The sequence below is a fragment of the Panthera uncia genome, chromosome X, assembly GCF_023721935.1.
Source record: "Panthera uncia isolate 11264 chromosome X, Puncia_PCG_1.0, whole genome shotgun sequence".
In the NCBI taxonomy this organism is placed as follows: Eukaryota; Metazoa; Chordata; class Mammalia; order Carnivora; family Felidae; genus Panthera; species Panthera uncia.
In genome coordinates, this window is record NC_064817.1 from 44,094,958 (window position 1) to 44,118,058 (window position 23,101).

General features: G+C 36.3%; 1 protein-coding gene across 11 annotated transcripts in view; it reads right to left on the reverse strand.

The window, feature by feature from the left end:
• The window catches only part of HUWE1 (HECT, UBA and WWE domain containing E3 ubiquitin protein ligase 1), a 166,555-nt gene that overhangs the window by 102,951 nt on the left and 40,503 nt on the right, over positions 1–23,101 (reverse strand). For all 11 annotated transcript variants that reach the window (XM_049644605.1, XM_049644607.1, XM_049644611.1 and 8 more), the window contains one exon: positions 2,169–2,231. In XM_049644605.1, the coding sequence (XP_049500562.1) occupies positions 2,169–2,231 (63 nt within the window). The remainder of the gene's footprint in view (positions 1–2,168; positions 2,232–23,101) is intronic.

Here is a 23,101-nt window from a genome sequence, read left to right on the forward strand (position 1 = left end):
ACACACACACACACACACACACACACACACACACACACACACACACACACACAATCAGGAGGATGAAGCCCAAGGCTCCAAATGCCTTCACATTTCTTATAAGTTATGAGTTGCCCTTTCTTTCAAGAGATCAATTCTGGGCGCAGCTATTCTTAAGAGGGAAAAGAGAGGCAAGTCCACCAACCAATAATGAGTAAGAATCCAAGAAAGGATGGAGAACAAATATAAGAGTCTAGGTACCAGCTCGAGAAGGGAAAAGAACATTCTCTTGGAAATTTTAGTGTCCATCATCACCTCTGGAAATATTTTATTCAAACTGTGCCTCACTGGTGTACCTTCTTAATTCTTCAAATAGTCCCTTTCATATCATTCTACACCACTTCCTATGATATCAAAATGCTTTCTGCACAGGTAAATACCAAGTCACTATGAACCAGACCCTGGCAACAAATCCTCTTTAACTCTAAAAAAGCAAAAACAAAATTAAGACCACAACAGAATGTACATTAGAATGAATCCTTAAAAGAAACCAGTAGCAGTATGGGACACCTGGGTGGCTCAGTTGGTTAAGCGTCTGACTTTAGCTCAGGTCATGATCTTGCAGTTCAGGAGTTTGAACCCTGCATCAGGCTCTGTGCTGAAAGCTCAGAGCTTGGAGCCTGCTTTGGATTCTGTGTCTTGTTCTCTCTCTGCCCCTCCCCTGCTTGTGCTCTCTTAAAACATGAATAAATGTTAAAAAAAAAAAAAAAAACAATCGCAGTGGTTGTCTCTGGAAATGGAGAATTATTGTATACAATAATTCTTACAAGTTTTTAAAACATGTATATATATGTTAATTCCTTTGAAAGTATACATCATACTTTTCAAAGTCTCATTGATACACCAAATATCAATAAATAGAAGGATGTGTGTGATTTCTTAACAAAGGCTGGGCCCAAAACAGGCATCATACAAACCTAGTAGAGTATATCATACTGTTTTGCCCAAGGGGTAAAGAACAAGCTTAATATACAAATGGAGGCTCAGAATTAACCAACTTAAAGATGAAATGTTATTTTCTCAGAATTAGAATTCCAAACTGAATACTCTTTAAGATTTATGTAGCTTTGCTCATTAGATAACACTTATTTCCCATACTACCCAATATTCATTCCTATAATGCACACTAAAGAAAATATACCAACTAAAATGGGAAAGTAATTTGTTCTAATTTGTAGTTTTCTTTGATCAGAAAAAGAACCATTCCCCCAGGGGAAAAAGGCTTACTAAAATAAAATCACTACATTTCATCACAGCTATTTGTCCTATACACGACAATCTGACAAAGGCAGCAACATCTGCTAAAAAATATAGTTGCTTCTTGACATAGAATTGTTTTCACACACCCAATTGTGATCCCAAATTGGGATCACAAAGCAACATATCAAAGCAGAAAGGAGGATGGCCTAAGCTTGTAATCTAAGCACAGATAAAAAGGTAGGACAGGGCATGAGTGGTAAACTTGGAAAGCACGTGTAACATTGTAAAGGTCCCAATAACTCTCATGGCAGAACTGTTCCCAGTGTCCATTCTTTTTTTTTGTCTGTGTGTTTAAAATTTTTTAAAGTTTATTTTATTTTGAGAGAGAGCGAGAGAGCAAGAGAGCGTGCGCGCGCACACAAGTAAGCAAACGGGAGGGGCAGAGAAAGAGGGACAGAGGATCCAAAGCAGGCTCTATGCTGAAAACAGCCTGATGCGGGGCTCGGACTCCAAACCATGATATCATGACCTGAGCTGAAGTCAGATGTTTAACTGACTGAGCCATCCAGGCGCCCCTCGAGCAACCATTCTTAAAAATCGCACCACAGTGCCCAGAGTTCCAACAGTAACAGTGAAAGAATGCAAGCAAATGCACTTTCTAGGATTTCTCATCACTTTCAAACTGATTCACCAAATGCAGCGTTCTACTCAAGACCTGGGTATGAACATACACTGTGTTTCTGAAATTCTTCCAAATGCCAACACAATGAGGGCCCAGACACCTAGATAAGGTGTGTTATGTCTTAACTGATGTCAGGTTCCTCAAAGATCTTGATCTGAAGTGGCAACTTAATATTCCATATATTCATTGTAAAGTAAGGCTCAAAATAATAGCTCTGCCAAGATATCCATATTCAAGAATTACTTACCATCATATGCAAGTCTCTGCAACATTCTGCAAGTCCAAAGCCATTCTCCTTTCCACCCCAGCTCTTAACAAAGGAAAAAGACAGTGTTAAAATAGTGTTTAAGGTAGCCTTGTATGTAAAATACTTAAAAAGAGTATGTGGCTGCTTGAAACACAGCGTCAAGGAGACAGCCAATGTGAAAGTCCAACAAAGAGAAGGAAGAAATAGAAGCAAGGACTTAAGACTCAAGGCAAGGGGCGCCTGGGTGGCTCGGTCAGGTTAAGGTCTGACTGACCTTAGCTCAGGTCTTAATCTCAGTTTCTGAGTTTGAGCCCTGCGTCGGGCTCTGTGCGGACAGCTCAGAGCCTGGAGCCTGCTTCGGATTCTGTGTCTCTCCTCTCTCTCTGCCCCTCCCCTGCTTGTGCTCTTTCTCTCAAAAATAAATAAACATTAAAAAAAAAAAGACTCAAGGCAAGATGATCTGCCTAAAGGTAATTTCTCCAATGAGATCAAATAGCTGTTCACTGTGAGGATGCGACTGGGAAGAACATAAGCAACTATTGCAAATAATCGAACTGTGTATGTTTGCAGTCATACTTGCTGACAGGTAAATCTTATCTCATCAGGCCTTCAGTATTCTGCTTTCCAAATACATTTTCACCTCCCTCACTAGACTGAGGAATCACATGCTCTGTATCTCCTTTTTTTTTTTTTTAAAGTTTATTTATTTTGAGCCAGGGGGTGCGGTGGTACACAAAGAGAATCCCAAGGAGGCTCCAGGATGGGACTCGATCTTGTGAACCATGAGATCATGACCTGAGCCGAAATCAAGAGTCGAACACTCAATCTACTGAGCCACCCAGGAGCCCCTCTACAGTTCCTTTTTGACATGGTTGCCAAGTTGCAAAGCAGGAGACTGTATGTTGCTTACTCCAAATATACTCTGCCTCCACAAAGTCTAAAAACTCATCAAGTACTAGCCCCTAAGGTATTGGAGGAGAATGACTGAATTGTACACTATTATTGGCTTTCAAATCCAAACCTCTGACCATATAGTCTTGCTTAATAAACTAGCTTGCATTTTCAATGTGTTTGATATCAAACATTTTTATTTTAGTCTGATTCGGATGCTATCAAGGGTGGGGTGAGCATTTATTGAAATCCTTCAAAGGCAAATGCATTAGTCCTCACTTCCTGGGACAAGGCATACAATACAATTGGATTAAACAACAGACAAAGTGAAAAGCTTGGGGAAAAAGGATGGGGAATGAGATGCTTTGGAGAATAAGGACTTGGAAAAGTTCCACACATTCCTGGGAATCTAGAAGGCCATGTGTGTGCCTGCGGCTAACTAAGCACATTCGTAGAAAATACCTGAGAAGGCCCTAAGTTCCACACCTCTGGATGAGCATCAGGCTCTGTGCAAGTCAGAAGTAAAGGCTAAGGCAGAATTATAAATATCCTGGTTAAGTACTGAAGATATTGAGTATTGCCACTAAAGATACCAACGTACACACAGAACCCACCTACAAAGACTGGGAAAAATATGTATTTTTTTGTTCCAGGAGTTTAAGGCAAACCACTAGCTGACCACTAAACTAAGAGAACAGACTTCAATGACCACACAAAAACAGTTATGAAATCACTTCAGAAAAGTCTAACTAAACAACAACAAACCATAACAAGCCCTAGGAAAGAGTGAGAATTTGATTTCCAGAGCGGCCACATTATAATATTAAAAATATTTTAAAAATATTAAAATAATTAAAAAATATTAATATAATATTAAAATAGTAATATTAAAATATTTTTAAAAATTATATATTAAAAATATAAAAAATATAAAAAACTATAAATATTAAAAAAATATCCATTATTCAACAAAAAAACTATGAGGTGTGCAAAGAAATGAGACACTGTGAAACACATAAAGGGGAAAAAAAAAGTTACAGCAACATTAACATGAGCAGTGATGTCAGCATTATGGCCAAATAAGACCTCTCTCACTGCCGCCATGCAACAACAATTTGGCATCCATCCATGGACATAAGTGCCTCTGTTGGGAGTTGGGAAACCTAGCCCCATAAGCCAAGGGATGGGGGAGGAGTCTCACCCACCTGTTGGGTAATAGACCTACAGACCTTGGTCTCAGCTATAGACCCTGCAGTAGCCTGTGAACCAGCTGCAGCCAGTCTAAGGAGCCCCAGAAGAACAGAGTCTTATCATCCACGGATGATAAAAGTTAAAGGATAAAAGTATTAAAAATATTAAAAGCTAAAATAATTTGTTAAAGAATATACACTACAAAAAGAGGTAAACTGAACATTAAAAATGTAAAATGAATTTGGAGGAAGTAAAAGGGTGGAATATTTGTATACAAAGTTGTTATCAGCTTAAAATACACTTTTATATCTATAAGATGTTTATGTAAGACTCATTGTAGCCAGAAACAAAAACCTAGTTAGATACAAAAAAGATCAACAGAAAGAATCAAAGCATATTATTATGGAAAACCAATTCACAAAGGAAGTTAGCAAGAGAGGAAGAAAGGACAAGGAAAATACAAAACAGCCTGAAAACATTAATATGGCATTACTAAGCCCTTGCCCATTAATAATTACTCTAAATGTAGGTATACTGATTTTCCAATCAAAAGGCACAGATGGAATACTTAGATGGATAAAAAAACCCAAGACCCAGCAGCTTCCAAAAGACTCACTTCACCTTTAAGGGTACATGCAGACTCAAAGTGAAGGGTTGTAAAAAGATATTCTATGCAATAGAAACCAAAGGAGAGCCAATGGGTAAGCTATACTTATTTCAGACAAAATAGACTTTTACTCAAAACCTGTAACAAGAGACAAAGGTCATTATTTATAAAGTGGTCAATTCAAAGAGCATATAACAATTGTAAATTATATACATACAATACTCGAACACCTAAATATATTAAGCAAATACTAACATCTAAAGGGAGAAACAGATAACAATACATAATGGTAGACTGGTACTTTCAACAATGGTACACACTACTTTCAATGAGGGATAGATTGCCCTGACAGAATATAAGGAAATGTTAGATTTGAACTGTACATTTTTTTAAGTTTTTATTTAAATTCAAGTAAATATACAGTATGATATTAATTTCAGGTGTATGATATAGTGATTCAACACTTCCATACAACACCTGGTGGCTCATCACAACAAGTACACTCCTTAATCCATATCACCTATTTAACCCACCCTGAACTCACCTCCCCTCTGGGAGTTCTCTATAGTTAGGAGTCTGTTTCTTGGTTTGCCTATTTTTCCCATTTGCTTGTTTGTTTGTTTCTTGAATTCTACATATAAGTCAAATCATATGGTATTTGTCTTTCTCTGACTTATTTTGCTTAGCATAATACTCTCTAGCTCTATCCATGTTGTTGCAAATGGCAAGACTTCATTCACTCTTTTATATGGCTGGGTAATATTCCAGTGTGTGTGTGTGTGTGTGTGTGTGTGTGTGTGTGTGTGTACACACACGTACATCTTTATTCATTCATCAGTTGATGGACACTTGACTGTTGCCAATAATCTGGCTATTGTAAATAATGCTGCTATAAACATTGGGGAACATTGGGTGCATGTATCCCTTTGAGTTACTGAACTATACTTTTTAGATCAATGGACCTACCAGGACTATACAGAACATTTCACTGAACAGCAGCAGAATATACACTTTTCTCAAACACACACAGAACATTCTCCCAGATAGATCATATGACAGGTCACGAAACAAGTCTTAGAAAATTTAAGAAGACTGAAATTATACCAAGTATCTTTCCTAACCACAATGGTACAAAACTAGAAATCAATAGGAGGAAAACTGAAAAATTCACAGTATGTGGAAATTAAACAATACACTCCTGAAAAATCAAGGAGTCAAAAAAAGAAATCAAAAGGGAAATTAAAAAATATCTTGAGACAAAAAATAAAATGCAAACACAACATATCAAAACTTATGGGATGAACCAAAAAAAGCTACAAGAGGACATTTACAGGGATAACTGACTACAGTAAGAAACAAGAAAGATCTCAAATACAACCTAACTTTATAACTAGAAAAAGAACAAACTAAGCCCAAAGTTAGTAGAAGGAAGGAAATAACAATGATCACAGCAGATATAAATGAAATAGAGACAAAAAAAAAGCCAACAATACAAAAGCTCAATAAAAATAAGAGGTGTGTTTTTTGGAGTGGGGGGAAGATAAACAAAATAGACAAAACTTTAGCTAGACTAAGAAAATAAGAGTGAAGATTTAAATAAAATCAGAAATGAAAGACACATTACAATGGATATCACAGAGATAGACAGGATTAAGAGACTACCTATGATTTCTCTAATATATGGAATTTAAGAAACAAAACAAAGAAGAAAAGGAAAAATACAAAGAGAGAAAAACCAAAAGACTCTTCACTACAGGGAACAGATGGTTACCAGAGGGGAGGTGGGTGGGGAGATGGGTGAAATAGGTGGTGGGGGTTAAGAGTACACTGATAATGAGCACAGAGAATGTAAAGAATTGTTGAATCACTATACTGTACACATTAAACTAATAGAACATTGTATGTTAACTATACTGGAATATTTAAAAACATAATAAAAATAGAGACTACTTATGAACACATTGCCAAATTGGATAACCTCTAAGAACTGGGTAAATTCCTAGAAACAGAGAACTTACCAAGGGTAAATAATGAAGAAATAGAAAATCTAAGCAGACTAATAATGAGCAGGAATATTAAATCAGTATTCAAAACACAGAAAAGCCTAGGATCAGATGGGTTTCCCTGATACATTCATCAAACATTTAAAAGAATTAACACCAATTCTTCTCAAATTCTTACCAAAAATTTGCAGAGGCCAGACTTCCAACTCATTTTAAGAGGCCAGAATTACCCTAATAGGACACTAAAAGAAAACTACAGGCCACCATCTCTGATGGACAAAGACACAAAACTGTCATCAAAATACTAGCAAGCCAAATTGCACAGCACATCAAAACGATTATACACCATTTTCAAGTAGGATTTATCCTTGGGATGCAAGGGTAGTTCAACAAAAACAAGTCAACAAATATGATACACCATAATAACAGAATAAAAGACAAAAATCATATGATTATGTCAACAGATGCTGAAAAAAACATTTGACAAAAATTCAATGCCCTTTCTTGATAAAAACTAAAAAAAAGGGATATAAAAGGAACACAGCTCAACATAATAAAGGTCATATGTGACAAGCCCATAGCTACTATCAAAATCAAATGGTAAAAGGATGAAAGCTCTCCAAGATCCTGAACAAGATAAGGATCCCCGCTCTTAACACTCCTATTCAATACAGTACTAAAAGTCCTAGCAGAGCAATTAGGCAATTAGAGAAATAAAAGGCAACCAATTTGGAAAGCAAGAAATAAAACGGTCTCCATTTGCAAATGATGTGATCTTATGTATACAAAAAGCCGAAAAATCTCACCAAAAAACTGTTAGAATAAATTCAGTAAAGCTGCAGAATATAAAATAAACATATAGAAATCAGTCACATTTCTAAACATTAATGAACTATCTGAAAAAGAAGTAAAAAAAACAGGCAGCACCAGAAACAGTAAAATATTTAGAAATAGATTTAATGAGGGCGTCTGAGTGGCTCAGTTGGTTGGGTGTCCAACTTCGGCTCAGGTCATGATCTTGTGGTTAGTGAGTTCCAGCCCCATGTTGGGCTCTGTGGGGACAGCTAGCTTGGAGTCTGGAGCTGGCTTCAGATTCTGTGTCTCTGCCCCTCCCCCTCCCCCGCTCACTCTCTCTCTCAAAAATAAACATTAAAAAAAATAAATTTAAGGAAGATGAAAGACCTGTACACTGAAAACTAGAACACTAACGAAAGAAATTAAAGACACAAATAGAAAGATATCCTGTGTTCATGAATCCCAAGAACACTGTTAAAACATCCATACAATCCAGGGCGCCTGGGTGGCTCAGTCAATTAAGCATCTGACTTTTTAGCTCAGGTCATGATCTCATGGTTCCTGAGTTAGAGCCCCATGTCAAGCTCTGTGCTGATAGCTTAGAGCCTGGAGCTTGCTTCAGAGTCTGTGTCTCCCTGTCTGCCCCTCCCCTACTTGTACTCTGTCTCTTGCTCTGTGTCTCAAAAATAAACACTAAAGGCCAAAATGAACAAATCAGGAGACTATAGATGCTGGAGAGGATGTGGAGAAACGGGAACCCTCTTGCACTGTTGGTGGGAATGCAAATTGGTGCAGCCGCTCTGGAAAGCAGTGTGGAGGTTCCTCAGAAAATTAAAAATAGACCTACCCTATGACCCAGCAATAGCACTGCTAGGAATTTATCCAAGGGATACAGGAGTACTGATGCATAGGGGCACTTGTACCCCAATGTTTATAGCAGCACTCTCAACAATAGCCAAATTATGGAAAGAGCCTAAATGTCCATCAACTGATGAATGGATAAAGAAATTGTGGTTTATATACACAATGGAATACTACGTGGCAATGAGAAAGAATGAAATATGGCCTTTTGTAGCAACGTGGATGGAACTGGAGTGTGATGCTAAGTGAAATAAGCCATACAGAGAAAGACAGATACCATATGATTTCACTCTTATGTGGATCCTGAGAAACTTAACAGAAACCCATGGGGGAGGGGAAGGGGGGGAAAAAAAAAAAAAAGAGGTTAGAGTGGGAGAGAGCCAAAGCATAAGAGACTGTTAAAAACTGAGAACAGGGGCGCCTGGGTGGCTCAGTCTGTTGGGCCTCCGACTTCGGCTCAGGTCATGATCACACGGTCCGTGAGTTCGAGCCCCGCGTTGGGCTCTGTGCTGACCGCTCAGAGCCTGGACCCTGTTTCGGATTGTGTGTCTCCCTCTCTCTCTGACCCTCCCCCATTCATGCTCTGTCTCTGTCTCAAAAATAAATAAACGTTAAAAAAAAAATTAAAAAAAAAAACAACTGAGAACAAACTGAGGGTTGATGGGGGGTGGGAGGGAGGGGAGGGTGGGGGATGGGTATTGAGGAGGGCACCTTTTGGGATGAGCACTGGGTGTTGTATGGAAACCAATTTGACAATAAATTTCATATATTGGAAAAAAAAATAAACACTAAAAAAATAACTGAAAAAAAAAAACATCCATACAATCCAAAGCCACCTGTAGATTCAATGTAATTGCTATCAAAAGTCCAATGACATTTTTCAGAGAAATAGAAAAAAAATCCTCAAATTTATATGGAACCACAAAAGACCCCAAATAGCTAAAGCAATCATAAGAAAGAACTGTAAAGCTAGAGGTATCACACTTCCTGATTTCAAACATTATTACAAAGCTATAGCAATAAAGAAAACCCAGTATGGTATTGACATAAACACAGACAAATACACCAACAGAACAGAATCAAGAGCCCAGAAATAAACCCTCACATATATGGTCAACTAATATTTGAAAGGGAGCCAAGAATAATCAATGGGGAAAAAATAGACTCTTTGATAAGTGGTGCTGGGAAAACTGGGTAACAAAATGCAGAAAAAAGAAAATAGATTCCTTTCTTATACCACTCAAAAAAATGAACTTGAAATGGATTAAAGACTTCAACATGAGACCTGAAACCATGAAACTCCTAAAAGAAAACATACAGGAGGGGCGCCTGGGTGGCTCAGTCAGTTAGGCATCTGACGTCAGCTCAGGTCATGATCTCACCGTTTGTGAGTTTGAGCCCCACATCGGGCTCTGTGCGGACAGCTCAGAGCCTGGAGCCTGGTTCAGATTCTGTGTCTCCCTCTCTCTTTGCCCCTCCCCCACTTGTGCTCTGTCTCTCTCTCTCTCTGTATATCAAAAATAAACAAAATGTAAAAAAAAAAAAATAGAAAAAAAAAAGAAAACATAGAGGAAAAGCTCCTTGACACTGGTCTTGGTAATAATTATTAGTTTTTTGGGATAGGATACCAAAAAGCATAAGCAACAAAAGCAAAATGAAGTGACACAACACTAAAATAATTCATACAACTCAGTAACACACACAAAAAAGATTTTAAAATGGGCACAGGAGTTAAATAGACATTTTCCCAAAGAAGACATACAAATGGCCAACAGGTATTTGAAATGGTGCTCAATACTGCTAATCATCAGGGAAATGCAAATCACAACCACAATGAGGATACTGCTTCATACCTGTTAGAATCAAAATACAGTTAAGAAATAAGTATTGGCTAAGATTTGGAGAAAAGGAGACCCTCATGCACTGTTGGTACAGTTCCTAGTGAAATGCTATCCTCAAAAAATTAAAAATAGAACTACTATATGATCCAGCAATCCCAATTCTAGGCATATATCCAAAAGAAATGGTATTAGGACATCAAAGATATCTTCCCTCTCATATTAACTGCAACATTCACACCAGCCAACCTATGGTAACAAACTAAGTGTTCATCTATGGATGAATGGATAAAGATGTCACACACACACAGGACTAATATTCAGCCAGGAGAAAGAAGGAAATCCTGCCTTTTGTGACAACATGGATGGACCTTGAGGGTATTTTAGTAATTGAAATAAGAGAAAGATAATTACTGTATCCTATCACTTATATGTGGAATCTAAAAAAGCTGAACTCCTAGAAACAGAATGGTAGTTGCCAGGGGCTGGGGCTTGGGGCAAATGGGAAGATGTTGGTCAAAGAGTATAAACTTCCAGTTATATATGATAAGAAGATCTGGGGATCTAATGTACAGCATGGTAACTATAGTTAACAATACCGACAATATACTTGTCAATATAGTTGACAATATACCTGTCAGTTGCTGAGAGTAAATATTAAATGTTCTCATCACAAAAAAGGAATGGTAACTACAGCAGGTGACAGAGGCTGAGCACAGGAGGAGGTACCGGCCAAGCAGACATAGAAGGGCAGTTATGGAAAACTCAAGAGGACAAGGAGGGCAGTTTAGAAGCTAAGACTAATGTCCAGTCAAATACTGAAATGAAATTAACTTTATTATTTTTTTAATCTTTAAGCCAACACATATTTTGTTTATGCATTTTTATTTTACTTCTAGTATAGTTAACATAATTGTTAAATTACTTTCAAGTACACAATACAGATTCAATAATTCCATATATTACTCTGTGCTCATCAAGGAGTCCTTCAGCTATTTCATCCATCCCTTCGCCCCCGCCCCAGCAACCATCTGTTCTTTGGTTTTCCCTTTGCTCATCTGTTTTGTTTCTTAAATTCCAAATGAGTGAAATCATATGGTATTTGTCTTTCTCTGATTTATTTCACTTAGCATTATATGCTCTAGCTCCAACCATATTGTTGCAAATGGCAAGATTTCATTTTTTTATGGCTGAGTATTATTCCATTAGACACACACACACACCTTTATTTATTCATCTATTGATGGACACATGCTACTTCCATCATTAGGCTATTGTAAATAATGCTGCAATAAGCATAAAGGTGTATATATATCCTTTCAAATTAAGTGTTTTCATATTCTTTCAATAAATACCCAATAATGTGATTACTGGATCATATGGTAGTTCTATTTTAAAAATTACATTTTCAAAGAATATTTAATTCGTGTGGGAAAATACCATGGGTTATGTGGGGGAAAAGCAGCATATGAAACAACGTTATCAGTTATTTTTTCTACATGATGGTGACTGAGGATTATTTGTTAGTTTCTTCTTTACAATTTTCTGTGTTTTCTTAATTTTTAACACTAAACATGTATTACTTTTGTAAAAATTCTGAGACAAATAGATTTGAAAAATAAATTCTGGAAGGTGAAAAAAAAGAATAAATCTGAAGCTAGGTCAATTGCATTACCCAGTTGAAAGAGAAGAAAGAAAATTAAAAGTATAGTCTAAGAGTTATGTGGGGACTCCATCAAGTGTACCAACATATGCATAATAAGAGTCCCAGAATGAAAGGAGAAAGAGGAGCAGAGAAATTAAAGAAATAATGGCCAAAATCATATCATATTTGACCAAAGACTTGACCTATAAATCCCAATTCAAGAGAATAAGGACTTGTCAAGTACCAGGCATCCTCAATAAGATCAATAGCTAATTTTTCATCAGAAACCACGGATGTCAGAGTACAGTGGGAAGACATAGTCAAAGTCCTAGAAGAGAAGAACTGCCAGTCACGAATTCTGGACCTGGCACAATTATCCTTCAAAAATGTAGGAGAAATTAAGACATTCCCAGATAAAAGCTGAGGGAGCTTGTTGCTGGCACACGTGATTCAAGAAATGCTAATTGGAGTCCTTCAGGTTGAAATGAAAGGGCGTAAGACAGTAACTTGACTCTATATGAAGAAATAAAAGACACCAGTAAGGTAACTACATAGGTAAATTATAAAAGCACTGATGTATTTTTAGTTTTGTAACTCCTCTTGTTTTGTGTGCTTGAAAAGACAACTATATAAAAGAGTAATTATACATTTATGTTGATAGGCACACAACGTATGGATGGAATTTGTGGCAACAACAATACAAAGTGGAGGAAACAGCTACACAGGAGCAAAGTTTTTGTGTGCTATTAAAACTAAGTATTTAAAAAAATGTTTATTTTGAGGGAAAGAGTGCAAGTGGGGAAGGGGCAGAGAGAGCGGGAGACAGAGAATCCCAAGCAGGTTCCAAGCTGTCAACACTGGGCTCGATCTCTCAGACAGTGAGATCATAACCTGAGCCGAAACCAAGAGACGCTCAACTGACTGAACCACCCAGGCTCCCAAAAACTAAGTTGGTATTAATTCAAACTAACTTCTCAAAAATCAAGATGTTAGTCTAACCCACAAGGCAAACATTTATAACTAGACAAAAGATAAACAAGGAAATAGAAGACGAACTAGACCTAACAGATATAGTAATCCACCCAACAGAACACACATTTCTTCTGACGTACAAGTAAAACATTCTCCCAGATAGACCACAAAACTAACTTCAAGAAATTTAGAAAGAATAAAATCATATAAAGGTATCTTCTCCAGAACAATGGAAAGAAATTAGAAAATTCCCTAAAATGAATGAAAATAAAAACATGACATACTAAAACTTACAGGATACACTGAAAGCAGTGCTTACAAGGAAATTCACAGCTAGAATTGCCTACGTTAAAAAAAAAAAATCTAAAATCACTAACCTTTCACCTTAAGGAACTAGGGAAAAAAAGAGTGAACTAGACCCAAAGCAAACAGAAAGAATAGTAAAACTTAGAGCAGAGATAAATGAAACAGAAAATGTAAGTAAACCAAATTTGGTTCTTTGAAAAAAAAAAAAATCAACAAAAATAGACATTCCTTTAGCTAGACTGACCCCCCTACCCCCCAGAAAATAGAAGTTCTTGCTTTCTCTTGCTTTCTTTTTCAAAGGTACATATAGATAGCAGGAACCAGTGAAAAGGGAAAGATTTAAGGCAGCTGGCTATTATGATGTTCATCTTCGACAGTCAGAACAAGTTACTAGATTTTTCTGATCTTTACCTCAATCTATGTATAAAATTGAGAAAATGATGCAGCACGCCTGGGTGGTTCAGTTGGTTGAGCATCTGACTTTGGCTGAGGTCGTGATCTTGCAGTTTGAGTTTGAGTCCTGCATCAGCCTCTCTGCTGTCAGCTCAGAGCCCACTTCAGATCCTCTGTCTCCCTCTCTCTCTGCCCCCCCCCTCAAAAATAAACATTAAAATATACAGTAAAAAAATGAACCATTTCTGTTCAAAAGAATTGAGAAAATGATGCTTGTAGCATCTTTCTCAAGATTAAATGAGACAAGAATGTGTAAATTAGAAGGTCCAACATTAAGAACTTAATAAAAGCATCTGTTACCACATACTGATGCATTAAAGATATTCACTGTGGCATTATTTACAGTAGAAAAATATTGAAAATAACCCAAATAAGAGCAATGTTATGTAAACAGAGAGAATCGTATGATGGCATAACTTCACAGTATTTAAAGTATTCATTTACAGAAGATATAAAACCGTACCTTAATATCAAATTTTTCTCTGATGGTATTAGTTTCATCCCAAAAAGATCTTGCCCACCCAAACAACAAAAGAACATGGAGTTATACTTTCTCTGAATGCTTTTACCTTCATACTTTCGACACTCAACTTTTTAATACATCTTCATTTGATACCACATAGAAGAGACTGAGATTCAAGCCAAGGATCTGAATTTGCAAGGCAGAATAAGCTTGAAAAGCTGTACACCTTCGTAATTATTTTCCTTTTGTTTCTTCTATTGTCACAATTGTTTTAGCATTACTTCCACTATTCATGTCATCACAGAATCTTTCTTCCCATGTTTTGTAATTAATAAAAATCAAGCACCAATGACTTGCCCTAATAAGCTGGAATCCTTAAAAGACCATGTGCCAAGTCAAATCTGATTCATGAAAGTCTGTGATAATGTGACATTCATATTACCATTATATTAAACACAAAGAAACATTTCTTACAAAACTATGCAAAATTAACAAGGGAAAACACCAATGCTAGTATATTAAATGAAGTTATAAAATTATATATACCATGTGTGCAGCTATGTAAAGAAATATGTATAAAATAAAGTCCAAGAAAATCTATCAAAATACTAAGGATACATGATCATGATAAATTATCTTCTGTAGATTTCTGGATTTTTTAAAAATACCAAGCATATATTTTTATTATGAGGAAGTTTCTTTTGCAGCCAACAAGGTAAATCTATGGAATGTTTGAAATTCTAGGGTACTTATTAGTACTACTCAGAGCAACTAGTTCTTTGTCCTTTTTATTATACACATATATCTGCTTTTTCAACTAGTATGTGACCTTTATAAAGAACAGAACATGTTTTATCCAGCACAGGGCTGGTTATATACTTCTTGAATGGTGTCAACTGGAAGGTCTGGGTGTGGATTCAAGAGCCAGGTCTCAGGCTGACACCCAGGTTTGGAATAAAAACCATGCTATAACAACCCCAAACACCTAAGACAGTAACAGCAAATAATGCATTTCACACTTTATCAGGGACTAAGAGCCTATAGGCTTTTCCCGAAAATAATATAACTTCTGAATGTCATTATCCTCATCTATCCTATAGTGTTACCATATGATCCTAGCAATTAAGCAGACACCCAATAAATAACTATTGTATCAACCATGCCATAAAGGCATATTTGACACCACATCACTAGATGGGATTTGCTAAAGGGTAAGTATTCAGACATCAGGAAAAAGCTTGATGGGGCGCCTGGGTGGCTCAGTCGGTTAAGCGGCCGACTTTGGCTCAGGTCATGATCACGTGGTCCGTGAGTTCGAGCCCCGCGTCAGGCTCTGTGCTGACAGCTCAGAGCCTGGAGCCTGTTTCAGATTCTGTGTCTCCCTCTCTCTGACCCTCCCCTGTTCATGCTCTGTCTCTGTCTCAAAAATAAATAAATGTTAAAAAAAAAAAAATTAAAAAAAAAAAAAAAAGCTTCATGTTCTTTGAGATGAAACTGTAAGAATTCAGTAAGATTTTGTAGCTTTACTCAATAGGACAGACTAGACCAGTGGTTTTCAAAGTGTGGTCCCTGGATCAGCAGCCTTAGTATCACCTAGAAATTTGTTAACAATGCACACTACCGGGCCCTGTCCTAGGTCTACTGAATCAAAAACTGGAGGCGGAAAGAGGTAAAGGAGTGTGAGCAGGGGATGGAAACCAATCTATGTTTTAATAAAGTGACTCTGATACATGGTCAAGTTTGAGAACCAGTGTACTAGACCTTCACCAAACCAACTGGCTTTTAACAATTCAATAAGCCTTCTTGGAGAACTTACCCTACATTTGCAGTTCACTAGCCACTGTTCATATTTACAACTGGCCCACATCATTGGAATAACTGAGTCACTAAAAACCTATCATGAGAAAAGATACCACATACACAGTCATTTTTCATAAAGACCAAAACATGATATTCAACACTTTTCCTAAAAGCCATTCCACCCTTTTTCTGAACCATTTCTGAAAACAAGTATGTACATAAACACAATAAACAAAACAACATGAAGATTTGGAAAAAAATTAACAGATGACAAAGGGCTATTATCTCCAACAGAGCTTTTATAGCAGAAAAACACTAAACTAAGAAAAAAATAGGCAGACGAACAGACAATTCACAAGAGCAAATCCTAATAGCCCAAAAAAGATGCTCAAATTCACTACTCATAAAGTAAGGGCCAATTAAAGTAACACGGATTATTACTGGGACTCTTTCACAGAATCAAAACTATCAGTAAGTAAGGGTAAAAGTACAAGATTGCTTAATGTACCAATCACTGTTAACAGGAAAAAAAAAAGAATATGCATTAATAGGGAAATAGTTGTATAAATTACAGAACATACAAACTATGGAATACTGTGTAACCTTTAAAAGAATGACATAGCTATACAGCGATTTAGTGAATTTTAACAAAATATTAAATAAGAAAATTTAGATGCAAAATTGTCCTGCCTTTGTAATTCAATGACAAAAGTACCCTTAAAAATACCCTCTATGAGGTTAGAGAGGGAGAGAGCCAAAGCATCTGAGAACTGAGGGTTGATGGGGGGTGGGAGGGAGGGGAGGGTGGGTGATAGGTATTGAGGAGGGCACCTTTTGGGATGAGCACTGGGTGTTGTATAGAAACCAATTTGATAATAAATTTCATATTAAAAAAATACCCCCAATGTGTCAATATAATATGACGATAAAATACATACAGGATTGTAGGAAGACTGTAGGAAGATGACCCAAGAGAAAGAAGAATGCACCAAAAAAACTGTGTGACAGTATGTATATGTTTGTGCAAAATAATGTGTATATAGTCTTAATTTTTTTTTAACATTTATTTTTTGAGACAGAGAGAGACAGAGCATGAACAGGGGAGGGGCAGAGAGAGAGGGAGACACAGAATCTGAAACAGGCTCCAGGCTCTGAGCTGTCAGCACAGAGCCCGACGCAGGGCTTGAACTCAGGGACCGTGAGATCATGACCTGAGCCGAAGTCGGACGCTTAACCGACCAAGCCACCCAGGCGCCCCAATATAGTCTTAAAAGAAAGCAAATATAAAAGGGAATATCATGTAGTTATGTGCTGACAACCATCTTCAAAAATAGCTTCCATTACGTACTTGCAACATGATAAGCATTAAACCTAAATGTTTCATGACGTGTTAGTTTATACCTGAAATCTAGGAGGTAGATGATCATAATCCCCAATTTACAGATCTATAAACTGAGATTAATTTGATCTGTTAAGAGCTCTAGGTTCTCTAAATCCAGGTTCTTAACCACATGCAAGTGAATACATGTATTTGTTGCACAGGCGTGGATAACAAAAGAATTGATTCAAAAAGCAGTCTAAAAACTGAAGAGACATGAACCAAAATGTCTATGAAGACCACTGTTACAAAAACTGTTACATTTCAAAAGGAAGATGTAGGAGAAAGCAAACCACGTCAACAAGTTACATTTTTAGAGAATTTTACATTTGAGAAAAATGAAGTTTTAAAATTTTAATAGGGAGTGTAAGTAATGATAGTTATTATTACTTAACACCTAGCCTATTATGTCTAACCCCTCAAAAACCTGCAAGATTCTCTTATTTGTAATAACAAAGCATCACACACTATATATTAACAAAAGCTGCAATGTATTGCACCCATCAAGATTCTGAATTGTTTGGGACTTAAAAATCAGCCTTCAATCTACAGTCTCTATGTTATCCCAATTCAGAGGAAAAAGGAAGCATATCTGTCAAAGGTAAAAGGAGTCCAAAACACAAAAGAACATACAGCAGTCCCCCAGTATCTGCAGTTTCATTCTCCATGGTTTTGGGTACCCACAGACAAGAGCAATCTGAAAGATGATCCTTCTTCTGAGGTACTGTCAGATAGTCAACAGTAGCCTAAGGCTACATTATGATGACTATGTCACATTGCCTAGTCATTCACCTCACTTCATCTCATCATATAGGCATTTTATCATCTCATATCATGACAAGATGAAGACTGAATACAGTACAGTAAGTTATTTTCAGAGAAACCATATTCATGTAACTTTTATTACAGTATATTCTTGTAATTATTCTATTTTATTATTAGTTATTGTTAATCTCTTACTGTGCCTAATTTATAAACTAAGCTTTATCATAGGTATGTACAGGAAAAAAAACCAGTATATATGGGGTCAGTACTGTCTGCAGTTTCAGGCATCCAGTGCAAGTCTTGGAATATATCCTCCATGGATAAGGTGAGGAGGCGGGGAGAATACTGTAATAGCAATCATTTAAGCAATCCTTCCTGGTAATAGAATGGTCCAAGGGAAGAAATGAACCTGATAATCCTGAACTATCCAAAAACAACAGCAAAAAAAAAAAAGAAAATCCTACACTTCCACACTTTGCATATGCGTGCCATGTAAGAGTACAGTATACATCTTAATTTTTACTTTCTAAATTAATATCTGGCAAGATATTAATTCTGGTAGGTGTGTTATGGCTCTACACAAAATACCAAATTAACTAGAATGTTCTTCCGTCTTTAAATGTAAAGCTTGTTCTGAAATCTGAAAACCATTCGACATGGTATAGCTTTTGGAAAGGGGATGGCACATATAAGCAAATAGATCAGGTTTCAAACTCCAGTTCCATCAATGCCTGGTTGTGGGAATTATAAGCAATCACTTCACCTTGCTTAACACCTCATACTCTTCATCTGTAAAATGAGGATAAGAATTCGTAGCTTCAGAGTATTAAGAGGATTACATATAATAGGTACTAAGTCAGGTTAACAACTATAGCACAATGGAATATAATAGCCATTAAAAATAGATCTACAAAGTCATTACAAATTCTCAATTATAAAATACATAATACACAATGGCTATAAAACATTCAAAGTAGAGAATATAAAAAGTGAAACTCACCCACCATCGTTCCCCCCAATTCCCTTTCAGAGCTTACAATTAGATATGTAACTTTCTGGACTTTACTAATACAGTTTACTTTTGGACTTTTAAAAAACCATAGACGGGATCTTCAACTAAGTTTTCTTGCTAAGAGATCCTTTCATTGAGGAGTTTTAGATGCCATGTTAATTATGACATTTCAAAAATTTTTCTCAAACAATGGTGCAATAAGAATACTTCAATATAACTTTTGCACACATCTGAATATGTTTCTAACATTTCTTTAAAATAGAACTACTGGATGAAATAAAATATATACATTTTTATTTTCTTAGAGAGAGACAAAGAATCTTAAGCAAGCTCCACACTCAGAGTGGAGACCAATAGAGAGCTCAATCCTACAATCCTAGCATCATGACCTGAGCTGAAATCAAGAGTCGGACGCTCAACTAACTGGGACACCCAGGCACCCCTAAAATGTATACATTTTTAAATGAAAGATGTGGCCAAACCCTACAAAAGGACATTTTGACACTAATAGTTTATATGTACCTGTAAGTACTGTTTCCCTACAACCTAGTCAATACTATATACTATTGCCAATCTAGTGGTTAAAAATGACCTCACGTAATATGCATTTCCCCATTATTCCTAGTGTAAACTTTTCATGTTTTCTTGACCAATTCTTTAAAAATACTTAATATTCCTCTGTGAACTGTCTGTTCATATACTTTTGCATGTTTTTCTACTGGATTACTTATTACATTTTTAATAATTTACAGATGCTATTTATATAACATTATTCCTTTGTTGTATACAGTACAAATTTTTTTCCCCAGCTTAAGAAGTCATCTGCCTTTTAATTCTTATACACAAGTTTTAATATTTTCACATAAAATCTGTCAACTTTAAAAAAGGGCTTATAGGTTTCTTGACTTAGGAAATCCTTCCTCATGAAAGATGTTCAAGAGTTGCCTATATTTACTCCTAAATGTTTCTAGGATTTATGTGAATAGGGTGAAGAAACGACCTACAACACATTTTTCCCTCAAACAGCCAACTGTACCACTTTTCTTTATAAATGAGGCTTACTATTTTATTCTGCAGATGTCTATTTCTATGCCAATTAAAAAAATTAAAACTACTATGGCTTTATATTTTGTTATCTGTTACAGCAACTGACCCTGATTCTTTATCAGTATTTTCTTAGATATTTTTGTGCCTTCTGCTTTCCAATAAATGCTATTAACAGGGCCTCTACTTAACCAATTTGACAGATTAACTGTATTCTCCATGCCTTCTGTAAAATATATTGACTAATGCAATCTTGCTGCAGTCACTCTTTTGCTCCCACCAGTTATCGGTAAGTGTACCAAGCCAGGTGTTGGTCTTCAAACTCATTTATGTCAGCTGTCTGTAGAGCAATTAATGGTGTCAAGATTTTAGTTTGTAAAGGAACCTGAATATAGAAGTATGTTAAAGTACTATACAAGGCCACCTGGGTGGCTCAGTCAGTTAAGCATGTGACTCTTGATTTTGGCTCAGGTCATGATCTCACAGTCATGAGATGGAACCCCATGTTGGGCTTTGCACTGAGCATGGAGCCTGCTTAAGATTCTCTCTCTTTCTGTGCCCCTCCCCCACTCATGCACATGTGCATGCTCTCTCTCAAAAAAATATATATAAATACCATATAAAACAATGATTTAAACTGAAAAAGGAACTATCTTTTTAAAATAAAAACTAATCTGAATATTTGGCAAAGACTAAAAGGCAAGATGCTAAAAGTAGTGTCAGGGCGCCTGGGTGACTCAGTTGAGTGTCTGACTTCAGGTCATGATCTTGCAGTTTGTGGGTTTACGCCCTGCGTTGGGCTCTGTGCTGACAGCTCGGAGCCTAGAGCCTACTTTGTACTGTGTCTACCTCTCTCTCTGCCCACCTCCTCTGCTTGTGCTGTCTCTCAAAAATAAATAAACATTAAAAAAAATAAAATAAAATAAAATAAAAATAGTGTCAAGTTAGGGGAAAAAGATTCAGGGGTAAATTATAGAAATTTCTAATTCTGTATTCAAGTTCCTTTACAAACCATGCTACTGGTGCAGAGCTCACTTGGGATTCTCTCTTTTCCTGCCACTCCCCTGCTCGTGTGGCATGCACGTTTTCTCTCAAAATAAATAAACTTAAAAAAAGTTCTGCTTTAACAACATTTTAACAATAATTAACCTACCAACTATTAACCCTAATTTGATCTAAGAGGGCTTCTACTGTATTGAGTCTTCTCATACAAAAAATGGCATCATCTGTCTTTGCTAACAAATTTAGATCATTTTTTAAATCTGTAAGTAAGGGTTTTGTTCTAACAGATCTTAAATACTGCTGGTTAGGTTTATTTTCTTTTACTTATTTATATATACCATCTGTCCATCCAATTACTGCCCATACACATTTTCCTTGCCAAAGACAACACTTTTCACCACTTCCTATATCCTTTAATTTGTTTTTTCAAAACTGTGTTGCTTTGGGTGCACATCTTTAAGTTTCAGAAATGGTACTACCAATAAACATTTTTAACTCCCTCTCACTCAACATTATTTTCAAAAGCTACTGATGTTGCTACGTGCATTATTTGGTCCCCTGCTTCTAACTGCTACACAGTCCATAATATGCATAAACTCCATTTTGCTTATCCAATCTACTGCCACAATGATGCAGTATTCTCCCACATGTTACCTGATGGAATAATGTGATATCTTTGGGATATATACCAGGAGTACCAGTCAAGGGTTCCTATAGCCTCACATGCCTATTAGCACTTACCATTACACAGTTTTCTAATTTTTGCTGATCTGACAGTTTAAAAGGCTGTATCTTGCTTTAGTTGTATTTCTCTAATTACTAATGAGTCTGGAGCATCTATTAATGTGCTGAGTTTTCTGGTCTGTGAATTATCTATCCATACTTTTGTTTATCCACGTTAATTTGGAGGAGTTCCTTAAATATACTACAGGGACAGTCCCTTGACAGTTTTAAAACATGGCTAAACACTTCTCAACCTATCACTACTAAGTTTTATCTTTGGCAGTGCTGCTTAATATTGTCCACAGACCAGCTGTTATTCCACCAACTGTTTGAATGTGGTATTGGTCCATGACAAAATGAATTGGCACCAGAATGTTGTTAGCCACATCAGTAGGTGCACTGTTTAGGTCAACTGGTGTTTTTCTCATTCAAGGAAGCAGTGTGCTGATTTACATTCCACTTAAGTGCTAGCATAGCAGTGAATTATGATGTTTTCCATTGAAAAGGAAGTCTTAATTTTGTATTATAAAATTCAAATTTTTACAGTAAGATTTACGCTTTAGAGTTTTTAAGAGTTCCTTCCCTACCAGTATATCACAATATAACCTTCTACATTATCTTCTCTTAAATGTATGGTTTTGCCCAATACGGTTTAACTATACTTGTTGATCCTGTGAATGAGGTCTTTATTCTAATCATCTAGTTGTTTATTACTACTGTACAGAGGAGATATTTGTTTCTATACACTGACTGTTGACTTGGTTGTCTCACTGTACTTTTATTAGTTCTAGTAATTTTATGCTATCTCCCCAAAAAACCCAAAAGCCTCAAACCTATCACCTTCATATAGTAACAAGTTTTCTCTTTTAGTATGTATCATTCATTTCTTTCTTTTCTCTTGTATTTGTTAGGACCTCTACTACAAATTCCAGTGGCAAAAGTAGTAGGTAGCATCTTGTCTGACTTTAGAATTCAATGGAAATGCTTCAGCTTTCCCATTATGACTTCTGGTAGATGATTCATAAATTTAAAGTTTGTTTTCCTATTTCTAAGAGTTTATATTAGTTTTTATTAATGTGCTGAATTTTATCAAATGCTTTTGAAGCATCATCTACTTGAGATATGGTTTCTTTTCCCTTTTACTGTTATTTGGGTAGCCAATGTTGAACTGTCTTACATTTTTT